Source organism: Arachis hypogaea, chromosome 4, assembly GCF_003086295.3.
Source record: "Arachis hypogaea cultivar Tifrunner chromosome 4, arahy.Tifrunner.gnm2.J5K5, whole genome shotgun sequence".
Taxonomy (NCBI): Eukaryota; Viridiplantae; Streptophyta; class Magnoliopsida; order Fabales; family Fabaceae; genus Arachis; species Arachis hypogaea.
The window spans coordinates 8,168,396-8,183,401 of record NC_092039.1 but is presented as its reverse complement, the minus strand read 5'-3'; the positions used below and the strand labels follow the sequence as shown (position 1 = coordinate 8,183,401).

The following is a 15,006-nucleotide window of genomic DNA, read 5'->3' as shown; positions in this document are numbered from 1 at the left end:
TAATAGAAGCTCCGTCTCCTGAGTTAAACTGTGGCGTACTCCAATACTACTGATGTATTGGGAATGATGGAGTAAACTGTGTTTGAGGTACATATTGACTTGAGAACTGAGGTGGAAGTAGAGGTGGAGGTGGAGGTGGAGGTGGCGGTGATTGTGGCTCATGTTCTTGATTGTCATCATCCATAACCTGATTACCCTCAACATCCTCTTGAACCACAAGATTCGACAAGTTCAAGTGATTGCCATATTTTGAACGGTACCAGTACATGTAAATATCTAAGGGATGCTGTGGAGCCATGGAAAACTCAGTAAGAACGTGATTATACCTGTTTGTCCACTGCATCACCCAAAATGAATGAGTCGTGGCTGTGGCCCAATTAAGATTCTTAGGACCAGTCAAGACTTCTCCATGTTCCTTGTCTAGATTTGGTTCTTGATGAGGAACACCCTGTACGAAACCGAACTGTCGTCTAAACCTATCAGTTGCATGCCATTCAATACATTCAAAAGACACCAACAGCACCGTAGCACTCTACACAACCGAGTGCATGTAGATGTCTGCAGGAATTATGTCCGGATCAACGCAATCAACAACATATGCAACCCACACAAATTGAAAAAGATAAAGCAAACAAATGATTACAATCCAAATAACAATATCACTAAGCCTGAAACCAATACTACTTTAATGAAAACACATCTGGCCTTCCTGAAGATCATCCAAGGCCTTCCTAAAGTGAGCAAGCTTAAGATATCTATAGACTCGGTCTCCACGCTCCCAGTTACGCCACCTAATATGACTTATTTTATTAACACAATTGGATTCTAAATATGAAGATACGGGGTAAATGTAAGATAATGTTACCTATTTGCAAGTGAAAAGCTGCGGGGTTCCCTAGGAGCTGGAGCTAGATATGGTAGGCGAATCCAAGCCCAACCGAGTAGAAGTGTTAGCGGACCATCGATTTCCTTACAGTCAAAACGTGATGCCCTGCATAACGCCCTGTACAGGTGTGCTAGGCATGCTGATCCCCAACTGCACTGTCCGATACTAGCAAAATCACGGAGCAGAGGTAGAAACTTCCAGTGCACAGATGCCCCAGACTTGTCTCCAAACAAGATCGTACCGATCAACAACATAATGTGGCACTTCACGTACACCGGTATACTATTTTCATCAGTTAACTGTAACCGTGCTTTTAAATCCCATAGCCACGTCAGTTTTATGCATCTTCCTCTACAGTCTGACTTTCTCGGTGCAACCCCAAATTGGTGTAGACACTTTACCTCTAAGGCTTCAAAACTACTCAGAGTCATCCCTGTGACTAGAAGACCGTCTGTCGGAAGACCGAGAATCATAGCCACGTCTTCCAGTGTCACGGCACATTCACCAACCGGAAGGTGAAAGGTATGTGTGTCTGGGTGCCACATTTCGACTAGAGCATTTATCAGTACTTTCTGACATTGGACTACTCCAATTTGGGCCACATGGTAAAAACCAGTAGATCGTAAATGTTCTTCCACCCTCTCATTGTACCGATCCAGAGGGACAGGGTGATCACATATCAACATCCGTGAACTCTACAAAAGGATAGCAAATATTAATTGAAATTTCACAACTATCATAAATAATTTTAAAAAATCTAATTAAAACAAATAATTTTACTGAATCCAATTTACTAAGTAATAATATTTTAACTTCTAAATTTAATTAATATTCCTAGAACTCATTTCTAACTTACTACAAATAATAAGAACTAATAGATACTTCCAATTTCGATCTAACTAATAATGTTCCACGGTAATAATATTAAAACCTCAACTACAATAATATATTTCTGTCAATTAAAAGGCTAACAATAAACAAATAATTATTACCGAAAATACAAAGACATTATATTTTACAGATCCTAATTATTAATCGAAATTATCATTATTCCAAAAAATTATACACCAATTTAGTTGATCTATTCTTACGAAAAATTACTATACTTTATAACATTATAATTTCTAAAATTAATTATAATAGTTAACTAATCAATTATAATTTCTAAAATTATTACAAAAAATTCTAAACAAGTCATTTTTAATACTAATATATTATATTGGGAAAAATTATAAACAAAAATTAATTACATTTAAACACACATATTTCTAACTATGATTTAAACATATATTCCTAAATTTCTAAAATTAATTATAACAGTTAACTACTTAATTATAATTTCTAATATTATTACAAAAAATTCTAAACAAGTATTTTTTTATTACTAATCTATTATATTACAATAAAATCTAAACACGAATTAACTACATTTAAATATAGATATTTCTAACTATTATTTAAACATATATTCCTAAATTTCTAAACTAAATTATAACAGCTAACTACTTAATTATAACTTCTAATATTATTGCAAAAAATTCTAAAAAAAGTATTTTTTATTACTAATCTATTATATTACAAAAAATTTTAAACAAGAATCAACTATATTTACACTTTATTTAAACATATATTTCTAAATTTCTATCAATAAAAATAATAATTAAGTCACATATATCTTCTTCAGTTCTAACAACAATAATTATAATTAAATTTCTAAAAATAATAATTATAATTCTAAAATATAAATAAAATTTAACAAATAAACTTACATAATCAGAATGATTGAGATATTTTACAATGTGAAATTCAAGACGATTAACATTTTTAAATTTTTGTTTCTTTGACATTTTAATTTTTTTTAGTGAAGTAGATGAAGCAGACCGCGTTCAAGGAGGAAGAAAAAGAAGGAATGGATTCTGGGTGGGTATGTATGCAATGAAGGGGGTGTGTTGGGTTAAAGGGACACCGTTTGTGGGGAGTAACACGTATGCGATACGTGGCTGGGGAGGAAGAACTCGGACTGTCCGTTTTGTCACGAGGAACTCGGACCGTCCGATTAGTCAGGAACAACTTGCACCGTCCAATTTCTCATCGCTGACACCACAAGTAGGTAAAGCACGCTTGCTCTCCATATTAGGTCCTATCCCATTCTAATCTCCATAACAAAATTAAAAAGTGCTTATTGTTCAACTAGCGTATTATAAATAATTATTTCTTCATATTTGCAATGTTCAAAAATGGAGTTTTCCATTTTATTAATTTAGAATTGGATTATTAAGTATATCTGGATTTTAAATGTAATTATTTCAATTGAATATCTTGTAGTTTTTGGCTTAATTATTTGCCTACTTTAGCAAGATTAACAAAAATAAATTGATAAATTAATAGAAAATCAATTAATGTTGAATGTGTCTGGGGAAAACAAATAATGTTGAACTTATTTGTACAAACAAATGAACAATTATTTAATTCAGATTAATTTTCAAATAATAACTTCTAAAAAACATTAAACTTGTGGATTTATGGACCAAATTACATAATTTTTCAAATTGAAAAAATAAAATAAAACAAAAGAGTTGTAGACTTGTAGGGACAAAATTGTACCTCTAACTCTCTAAGTCTCCAAACTGTACTAGGTTTTAGGTACATGCTACACAGACCACAGTTCGGTGTATGCTCTCAGCAGTTAGCAGGACTTCAATCCCTGTAGCTGCTGGAATCTCAACTTTCCAAAACTCCAATTTTAAACTTCCAAAGCTTCTACCTTTTTGTTTCTTCACCTTTCCAGAATCAGTTTTTTTTTTTTTTTTTTTTTTTTTTTTTTTTTTTTTTTTTTTTTTTTCTCTCCATTCTCTTATTCTTTTCAGTCACTTCTTCTTCTACCTTGTGAAAAAGGGAAGAAGGAACAGCCACACAAAAAATGTTGTCTTTGAATGTAGTTTCACCTTCATCTTCCAGTGTCACTTTCACCAAACACAATCACAATTCTTCCATAAATGCATCCACCATTTTCAGGTCAAATCTCCTCAGCAAGGTTCAAAGCCACAAGAACCTACCCTGCCTCAGAACCACCACCACTTCCCAGCTCCATGAACAAGGTCACCAAAGTTCCAAGCTTTCTTTCATGCCCACATCTCAGATCCAAGATTCAATTACGAAGTTAGGAACTTTCAACAGGTTCCTCACACACCCTTTTGAGTCCAAAGCAAAACCCATTAACCAAGTTGTGAAAGCAGCTTCTTCTGGTGCCAATCCTGAAGGAGGAGAAGAAAGTGTAGCCCCCAAATCAAAGACCCTAAAGCTTGCACTTGTTTTTGGTCTATGGTACTTCCAAAACATCATCTTCAACATTTACAACAAGAAGGCCTTGAACATTTTCCCATTTCCATGGCTTCTAGCTTCATTCCAGCTATTTGTTGGTTCAATTTGGATGCTAACTCTATGGGCCTTAAAGCTCCAGCCATGTCCAAAAATCTCAAAGCCTTTCATCTTTGCACTTCTTGGACCTGCTTTGTTCCACACAATAGGCCACATCTCAGCTTGTGTCTCATTCTCTAAGGTTGCTGTTTCATTCACTCATGTAATCAAATCAGCAGAACCTGTTTTCTCTGTCATATTCTGTTCTGTTCTTGGTGATAGGTTCCCTATTCAGGTTTGGCTCTCAATTCTACCTATTGTTCTTGGTTGTTCTCTAGCTGCAGTAACTGAAGTGTCTTTCAACTTGCAAGGATTGTGGGGTGCCTTAATTAGCAATGTTGGATTTGTGTTGAGGAATATATATTCTAAGAGAAGTTTGCAGAATTTCAAGGAGGTTGATGGATTGAACTTATATGGTTGGATTACTATAGTTTCATTGTTTTATTTGTTTCCTGTGGCTGTTTTCATTGAAGGGTCTCAATGGATTCCGGGGTATTATAAGGCAATTGAAGCTATTGGAAAACCATCCACATTTTATATTTGGGTTTTGCTTTCTGGTGTGTTCTACCATCTCTATAACCAATCATCTTACCAAGCCTTGGATGAGATTAGTCCTTTAACTTTTTCAGTTGGGAACACAATGAAGAGAGTGGTGGTGATCGTGTCGTCGGTTTTGGTGTTCAGGAATCCGGTTAGACCACTTAATGGCCTAGGATCCGCCATTGCCATTCTCGGAACTTTCCTGTATTCGCAGGCAACTGCGAAGAAACCAAAGAAAATTGAAGGTGAAAAGAGTAGTTAGAGTAAGAAAAAGAAGTGGGGAAAAAAGGTGAAATGTTGTTAGAGGGGAGAAATCTGCTTGGATTATTTGAATATCTTCAGTTAGACCATTTGATTTTTGACATTAATTAAGATCTTCAATTTCTGCTTTCTTTTGAGCTACTGCTATGGTTTTGAAGCACTTTTTTCTTGATTTTAATTTGTTTTCATGAGTATAGTTTCTTCTTGCTTGGTTCACATAAAATAGGTTAGGAAGATATAAGAATTGACCATCATATATTCATTAGTCTCAATGTTACTTGTATGCTGAGTTTCAAGTTGATTCGATTCACTGCTATCTGCAGTAACTGCATAAGTGCATATCATAATTGTTCACTAGAAGAGCATTTTGATTTTCAAATTGCAATGCTTTTGCTGCTTTATGTTGCCATGGCTTTCAAGTAATTTACTACTACTCTCTTGATTATATTGTTGATCATCAGAAGTGAACTAAGGTTCTTTGTTAATTTCAAAATTCTCAAACTAGAGATTCCTTCAGCCAAACAGGTCCAATTGGATTTATTGTTTTCATAATAATATTGCTCTAGAATTTTAAACTAAGCTTTTACATTTTGATTTGTCTCTTCGTTAACAAAATCATACACTGACCTCTCTTGAAATTTTATGTGATATTATGCTCAATAGTGAAAATCTTATGCCCTTGTAATTTGTAAAATGTAATAGTGAACACCCAATAAACAAGGGGGTATTTTCTATAATATGAATTAAAATAATGCTAAATTAACTATCTTTTCTTCCTTTTGTAGTATGCTGATGCTAATAGGAAGTAGAAAAGTATCATTGGCTATGACCTTATTCCAAGTTATTGTTATTGGTTCAAATACACATCATGTTTGCAAAATATCTATAAACACAATGTATTCATGTCATTTTCAATCCCTTATATCTTCCAACTAATTAAGTATATAAATTTGTGGTTTCAGATACCCTAATTTAGAGTTCAAATTCTAATAGATAGATAGATAGATAGATAGATACTAGTTTGGCTAAAATTCTTAAAATAATGAGTAATCTCTTGAGATTATTATTTGAGGTTGTGATTTCAAGTATTTGTAATTACTAATTACACATTTGCCATGTCTCATACTCTTAAGTATAATTTCCATGTAGCTAAGTAAAAGGAATCAACCACCACATGCATTGAAAGTGAAAGAGTGTGAGCTATATTATTTGGGAAAAAGAAAAGAAAAGAAAAAAATGGAGACCTTTTCTCCTCTCTTTTTTTACCACTCCAAATTCCCCCATTAGTGATTAATTCACTATATCTCAACACAATTCTTTCAAATTTGCCTACAAATAAAAAAATTGTTTTAATTATTATCCCTCACAAAGAGTGTGTTTGAAAAACTTTCAAAATTAAAAAAGAATTCTATTTATATTAAAAGTACATTCTAATTTATTTCAAATTCAAATCTATAATTTGAAGCAACTAATTATATTGATAAAATGAATTATTAATTTTTTACTTTTTTGTCATTCTCTCCCTATAACCCTCCAATAATGGCATATAATTCAGTAGATATACATTATATAACTAGTTAGAAATTCATTGTAACTTCTATAATCAATAACAAAGTACCGAAACACAAATGATTGGCAAGGAAAAGAAGAAAAATAAAAAACCACATCCACAAAACACAAAAACCTAGTAGTAATAATCACCAATTCACCATATAAATTACAAATATCATACTCTCAAACAAGTTACCTTTTCTCACCCACCAACAAAACTCCAGTATATATAAACTCATCAAAAGACTATAAAGTTGTTCAACCAAACACACACTTACACAAAATGAAGTTACAAGAAAAATGTTGACCAAAAATACAAAAACAAAAAAAATCATTAACTATGCATTCGGTTTGTATTTTATTTTTGTTGCTATCATTAATATTTTTTATTTATAAAATTTTGTGAAAAGAGAAAAAACATATGAAAACAGAATATATAATTGTATTATTTTCATTGTTTTCTCTTCTTTTTTTTTCACAAAATCTTAAAAATAGAAAACACTAAAAATGTAAACAATAAATAAAAACGCAAACCAAACGCAATATCTCATGATAAATCGTATGTACACGAAACTAATTACCCTAAAAGCAACTCTCGGGTTGAACTGTACCAAATGCAGTTCCACCGGCATTTCTACAAGATGCTTGAGGAACTTGGTTCTTGTAGGTTAGGTTCACATCCTCCAACCTTAACCGTCTGCATGGATGCTTCAAACTACAATCAAATTTCACAGCAACCTGTGTTGCAGATGTTCCATGTATGTCCTTATACGAAATATCGCTGATCCTGATTCCAGAGGCCTACAATAAGAATTACATACACTGAAGGCAATAAGACAAAAGTGTCCCTAGGAATGAATAAGGAGATAGAATGAGAGTGATTACCATTTGAGGGCAGCCAGTGTAATAAGGGCAGTAATGCTGGTCAATGACAATGGGGTTTTGAACATCAGACATAAATGCATGCTCAAAATGTACATTATTCACAAACCCATTGCTGGGTCTCCCCCAAGATTTTATCCTAAAACCGTTCATAGTCTTTGAGAATGTTGCCGTTCTAACCGTCACATTGGTCACACCATCTTCGTTCATGCCCCATCCTAAGCTTCCTATGCTGCACCCCACAAAAACATTCATAATAATAATTCATCAAATAAAATTTAGAGTAAACGAGAAAGAATTTAATTTTGATGTAAGTAGTTTTACAGTGCATCCAATTACATAATTACACGCTTTATATTATCTTATCAGTTCATCCAAATTAAACTCAACCATAAATAGGTTCTAACTTTTTATCTCAAAGATAAATAAATTTTCGATTAATTAAAATTACAAAAATATCCCTCATTTTTAAAATGCGAGAAATCTAAATTTTGAAGATCGATTTGTTCTTGTATATTTTAAAAGGAGAAACTTAAATATTTCATATTTTAGAAAGTCAAAAATATTTTTATATTTCAATTAATAAAAACATATGTGTATTTGAATTAAAAAATTAGAAGTTTATTTATTTCTTAAGTTTATTTTTTATACCACCCTAATAGCTATTTGTTATTAAGACAGTGACACTTCCATTTTTAATAATGTGATATTATCAAAATAGAAGTAATAATTTTAGTTTCTAGTTTTTATGTAAAACAGTTTAAGATTATCTCATAATGTCACTTATATTAGAGAATAATCTTAAAAAAATACAAAAGCAAAGAATGACATACAATACTATATCTAGAAATAATAATATTTCTCCCTTATAAATTATACTAAATTATTACTTACTTTGATAATTTTGAAATTTTTTTATCATCTGATACTATAAAATTACTTTAATGTTAACCAACAGAAATCATTCGCTGAATTCAAACAAAATAAAACAAATGCATTAAATTGAGAAATAAACCTAATTCCATGGCCAGGTCCACATGCAATATCCTCAACCCACAAATTTTTGGTGCCGGGGCCGACGGAGACACAGTCGTCGCCGGTCCGGATTCTTGGGTTGAGAATGGTGATGTCAGAGGAGAACTGGACGTGGATGCCGTCGGTGTTGGGGCTGTTTCCGGGGGCCATGATCTTCACTCCGTGCACTTTGACGTTGTTGCATCCACTGATGATCATGTGAAACAGTTGACTGTTAATTGAGGTCAACCCCGTAACAACAACGTTGTTGGAATTTGTGATTCCAAGTGTCTGCTTCCACAAATAATCATTCACTTAATTTTAAATCAGGATAATAATTATTTTATTATACATAATTTTTTTAAAAACCTTATCAAAATACGAGTGATATCAGTATTCTTTATTAAATTTTTAAATATTCAATATTTTTTCCGAATTCGCTAAGAAAATTATTAGGAAGATAGTATATAAATTGAATAAACCTGAGTTTAATTTTTTATTATTTATTTTGTCATGTGGTGGGAATGGTGGCGATAAAGAATGAAAGGTGCATGGGAGTGATGAGTTTTGAAGCCGTAAATCTGGCAAACAGGATCCACACAAAAATACTACTCTATATAACATAGGAATGCTATATGGCAAAATTTTTCATTCTTAAATAATTAATATGCATAAAACATTAATTAATCAAAGTTTATTTTTAATTTATGAAAGAAAGTCAATAAAAAAATAGTCATTAGTTATATGTTAGCTAAAAATCCGTTAATTAGTCTCCTAGCATGATAATATACAATGATACACTATTTTGTGGACCAACAACATCGTATGAAAACCTTATTGAGTGTCTACCTCGGACACTTGCCAATTTTGCTTCAACAGAGAGAGTGAACGGTTACAAAACGGTTTCATCATCTCTCTTTTCACCTGGATTTAGCTGAAAAGACAGTAATGCCCCTCATTCCCGTAACCCATCACTTACTATTCCATTTTCATTCAAATTTCAATAATAATGTTGATGGAACTTACTATGGCTCCAATTGGGCAAGGTTGGCCAGAACTCTTGCAAGCCCACAAGGAACCGCCACGGGCATCAAGAACGCCACCGTGAATCCTAACGCCGCTGACCTGGTCAAAAGTCAACCAATGCAGTGCTTCTCCGATGGCCCTGTAGTCAGAGGGACCCACCAACGTCGCCCCTCCCATGCTTATGGAGATTACCTTGTTGTTGCATGGCCCTCCGAACCTCGTGGCAGTTCCAAGCAGGAACTGCCCTGGAGGTACTTGGATGCATGCGGGTCGCCAGGACCCGCACGCATTGCTCCACGCACCTAGGAAGGCCAGTGTGGAGTCCTTGAGGCCGGTTGGGTCGGCTCCAAAGTCGACCACATTGTAGGTTGTTGATTTGGCTAAGATTTGTGTGAAGAATAAGGAGCAAAACAATGCATGGCGGAGAAGAAGAGTATGAGGGAGTTGTTTTGCCATTTCGGAAAACGTGATGAATAATAGTAGAATTAATGAATTGAAAAGGATGTAGTGTAGTAGTGTGTGTGTTGAGAGATAATGAGAACAAAAATTAATTAAAAGAAGAGAATGTGTTTATGTGTATGTGAATGTGAATTAATGGTAAGCAGAAAATTGAGAGATATAGTAGGAGTGGTGATGGAGGGTGGAGTCGTGGGGCATGGAACGGTTTCTGACGGTATTTAAAGCTAAGAATTTTGTACTTACTTGTACAATACAAGCTATATCATATCCCTGTTTTTTTTTCTCTCTTTCAAATTTCTTCATCAATTTTGGTACACAATTAAAGAAAAAAAAAAGTTGTTTATTCATCCATGCTTTTGTTTCTGAGAACAGGACACAAGACACTGAGAATAGGATAAAATATTAATGGGTAGAGACACAAAATTTTGTATTCTTGTATTCTATTTGGTGATAAACTATAACAAATTATGAAAATTTAATTTTTTTATTTTTTTCATTAAAAAAATTTGAGATAAAAAATATAATAATAAAAAATATAATTATGAAAAATTAACAAGAATAATAAAAAAAAATAAAAAATAAGTTGTGTCCTTGTTATTGTCTCCGTGTCCTTACTGTTAGGATGAATACAAAATACACTAATTCAATGTCTCTGAACACATTATTGTCTCTGTTCATATCTCCTCTGTCAAACATGATTTTGTGTGTCTGTGTCCCTGTCTCAATTCTATAAACAAACGCAGCCATATATACAATGAACTTCGTATAAAAATATCTAAAATTATCTTTATTAAAAATATAACTATTTATGATATTTTCATCTATTAATTTAAATTTTTTGAACGAATAATTTTAGAACATAGTAATTATTAGTCATAACTATTTATATTGCTTTCACTTGTTAATTTAAATTTTTTGGATTAGTGGTTTGATTATTTTTGTATAAAAATTCAAATATTGACAGTATTATATTCATATCCGATCAATTTGACTGAAAAATATTTAATTTGGCTAAATCATATCCAAAAAAATTTATATTATGTATATACTAAAATTAACTATTAAAATTAGTTATTAGTATAATATATATATATATATATTAATATTAAAAATAAATTAAATTATTAGTAACTAAAATTAGTATATAAATTATATTTTTAGAAGAAAGAAAAAAACGGTTAAGTGGCAAAGAAAAAGGCGCGGCGAAGAGTGGAGTTATGAGCATGTTGGTGTGTTTACGGAAGTGAGCTTTGCGTGCTCCATTTCACAATAAACGTCACTTAATTGCTTTTTTCTTGCTCGTCAAAATTGGTTAACTTTGATTTAATTAGTCACATGCGCCCTACACATTCATTACATAGATATATATAGTTAGGACCTATATATGGATCCATAAGTAATCGTATTAGTATAAATAAGTATATATACACTTATCATATGGTCGCACAGTATATAATTAAAGTTAATTACTAAGGGTATAAATGTAATGAACAATCTAGGGTCAATTATGTAATGTAGTACACTAACATCTTCAGATAAATGCATGGATTTGATCAACTACATATTTAGGGATGTCAATGGGGCGAGAGCGGGGGCGGGGGATGCCTCCCTGCTCCCCATCCCCACCCCCAGATTTACTCCCCGTTCCCGCCCTCATTCCCCGCCGTGGGAGAATATTGTTCCTCATCTTTATTCCCCACAGGGCTCCATTCTCCGCGGGGACCCAATTCCCCATCTATCTGATAGTTCTAACTAATTATTAATTTTTCATATGAATAGAGGTGAAAGTATCCATTCTATACAAAAATAACAAGATTTTATACAAAAAGTCTAAACAACAAGATGGTGACTTCTTTCGAAATGACACAATGGGGAGACGCAATGGCAAGCCAGAGGATAGAGAAGTGGACAAGGTGGGAGACGCGGCAACGGAGAGGAGAATGGACACAACGACAAAGTTACGGAAAGGAATGCCGCAAATAGAGAGCACGATGCGGTGAGGATCATGGCACGGTGAGGTGTGACGATGCGGTGAGAAGGGAGAACAGCGAGAGGGTGGCTGCAGAGAGGTTGGCTGGAGTATGGACAACGTTAGATATTTCTGAATTGAAGAAGAGTTATGCAAATGAGGATTAGGAGTTTTGAGTTTCTATATATATGTGTGTATGTGTGAAATGACTAAAAAACATATATGAAAAATAAACTATTAAGCACAATTCAGTAAATTTATGAACTTCGGGAATTAGCGGGGATGGGGTGGGGATCCCCGCTCGGGTCCCCGCATCTGCCTCGGAGAAATTTTGTCCCCCGTCCTCATCCCCACGAAAAAAATTCTCCACAGTCGGATCCCCATTCGGGACAGTCTCCGCAGGAATCCCCGCGTCTCGGAGAGTTTTGCCATCCCTATACATATTTGTAGCACATAATTAGGTCAAGCAAAGCAATTAATTAAAGGCCCAAATAATTAAGAGGAAATTATTGAGGGTGGTACAAAATTAGAGGGAATCACTAAAATTAATTGAAAAGAAAACGATGGAGCAAATAAAGTTATTGCATTTTGGCTTTATATATATGTTAGTATTGATGAGGAGAAAAAATAAATTACAAATTGGTCGGAGAGCAGACAAAATGGAAAGAATGAGATGGAACCTACAATATCATGCTAGAGAGATCAGATTCTTTATTTGCTTGTAACACGACTACTGTGGGACATGGCACCGTACACAAATATCGCATGCAAATTAAATATTACTAAATAAAATATATGCAAATATAAAAATATTATATGTATAAAAAAATTCACTCAATTTATATTTGAATATAAATGTATGCATTATTTTATTTTTAATATATATTTTATATTTTAATATATATAAATAATTCTTTAAATAAAGAATTTGATTTCATCCATTAAATTCATTCTTTTGGAATACCATTTGCTATATACTGGTTGTAAAAAATTACTTTGGGAAGTAAAATATTCTTTTCATTGTTAAAATTTTTGTTTAAAATTAAAAAAATTACTTTGAAAAGTAAAATATTCTTTTGATTCTTTCTCTTCATTAATTTACTGTACTAAAAAGCTACTTCATAACCATGCAAGACCATTGATAATATGAATCACACTAGAGGTGAATTTTGGTCTGATTGAAATCACAAGAATAAAACTTTGTTTTAGGCCTTCTCATAATTATTCAATTCTTCAATATCTGTGAAAGCACAATTGAGATGACTTGTTTTAGAAATTTCTCTATTTGTTGATGAACAAATGGTACATATGATATCTAGAAAAATTTACAAGTCAAATTTTATATACATCTAAATCCAATTACATCAGTATCCATCTTCAGAAAAAAGTCATAACAAAGATTAGTCAACTAAAACTTAAGAATATAATTATGTTTACATGATCATTCAACAAATGATATAATTAAATTTTCTACAGATAAAAATTTCAAGATATATATGCACTAACAACATCATGGTTGATGAAAAGAATATGCTTCTTGTTCATGATGATGAGCAACTCAAAAGAAACATTCCAAAATTTGTGCAAAAGATCCGATAATTCAAAAAATAAAACACCCGAAATTCTATTAAAAAAATATCTATTTACACAGAAATAAATATCCAAAAAGCCAATTAAATCTTCTAATTTTGCAAGGATGTATAAAAAGTAACTCTGGCCAATGACTAAATCTTTTCTGGCCAATGCGTTGAACTCTTTGAGACGTATGTACCCAACAAAAATAGCACCACCATCCATGACTAGTGTTCAAGCAACAAGTTGCCGCTGCACTTCTACTAATTCAACAAGACCACAATTGCCATGCCTTACCTGAGAATAGTAATACCAGATTGGACAATAGGTTGTTCAAATTGTTGAAAGTTTATTGTAATTTAAACTTCTGTTGTGGCTTAATTGTAATTATTTATAAATTATTAATGACTTAATCTCATCTGTTAATGCTAATGTTTGATGGACACATTAGATTTATAGCTAATAACCCATATAAAGATGGTCCTCTCTCTACTTCTATACACACGATGTTTTTTTTTACCGTTACTACTTACTGAAAATATTGAAAACTGTCATTCTGATGAATGTCTAAAAGAAAGAAAAAGGGAGAGAAATCAATCTTAAAGTCCAATTTTACCATAAACAAAACTTACTATGACGACCAATTCAGGTATGAAAATTACAACTTTTAAGATCCTAATTAATGCTTCCGCTTAAATTAAGTTTACATGTGGTATCAGAGCAATTAAATTTTCGGGCCTGCTACACATACAAGCTTACAAGTTTACAAGTTGGCCCAGCCCAAATACAACTCACGCGCATGAAGAGGGAATGAATGGAGCGTAACATCCACGCGCTCGCCATTCAAACGGTTACGTAGCCTACGAGTAATGGCAGACTCTCCCACTTCTTCCACTTCCCAAAGAAATTCGAAGACAAAGCAACGCTTCCATTTTCGAGCGAAAATCGAAAATCAAAATATAGAACTCGTCGCTAACCTTCGAAACCTCCATCAACACAACATCAAAATCTCCATCAAGAATCCCCAGCGAAAACAAAGCAACAATACTCAAGGTACGTTCCATTACGAACTACATTTTACTTTTCTTCTTCGTTGTAGTTCTAGGGTTTACTGTTATTCTTGCTTCTTTGTTACACTGTTCTTCTACGTTGTTGTTCTACGTTCTCTTGTTGTTCTAGATCTTCTGGTAACTGATTCTTGGGGGTATATTCAGTAGATTGGAGGGGTGTATATTGCTTGACCTTGTGTTGTTGCTTGATATTGAAGCATGTTTGAGTGATACCTTACTGATATACATGCATGTATCTCACTGTTATCAATAGGTGTATCTGACTCATATATATGGGTGTATGTTACTGTTTTCTGACCTTGTGTTGTTGCTTGATATTGAAGCACGTTTGAGTGATACCTGACTGATATACATGCATG

At 33.0% G+C, this 15,006-nt stretch overlaps 2 protein-coding genes across 2 annotated transcripts; one reads left to right on the top strand and one right to left on the bottom strand.

Annotated features, from left to right (window-relative positions):
• Positions 1-3,533: 3,533 nt before the first annotated feature.
• LOC112796133 (xylulose 5-phosphate/phosphate translocator, chloroplastic) lies at positions 3,534-5,245 on the top strand. The gene has a single exon (XM_029297763.2). It carries the CDS (start codon positions 3,807-3,809, stop codon positions 5,103-5,105), a length of 1,299 nt encoding a protein of 432 aa, XP_029153596.1. The 5' UTR covers positions 3,534-3,806; the 3' UTR covers positions 5,106-5,245.
• Positions 5,246-6,776: 1,531 nt separating this feature from the next.
• Positions 6,777-10,388, bottom strand: LOC112796132 (polygalacturonase). The gene is made up of 4 exons (XM_025838455.3): positions 9,578-10,388; positions 8,553-8,842; positions 7,541-7,769; positions 6,777-7,456 (listed from the first exon to the last, which is right to left on the bottom strand). Exons 1-4 carry the CDS (start codon positions 10,031-10,033, stop codon positions 7,238-7,240), a joined length of 1,194 nt encoding a protein of 397 aa, XP_025694240.1. The 5' UTR covers positions 10,034-10,388; the 3' UTR covers positions 6,777-7,237.
• Between the last annotated feature and the right edge of the window lie 4,618 nt (positions 10,389-15,006).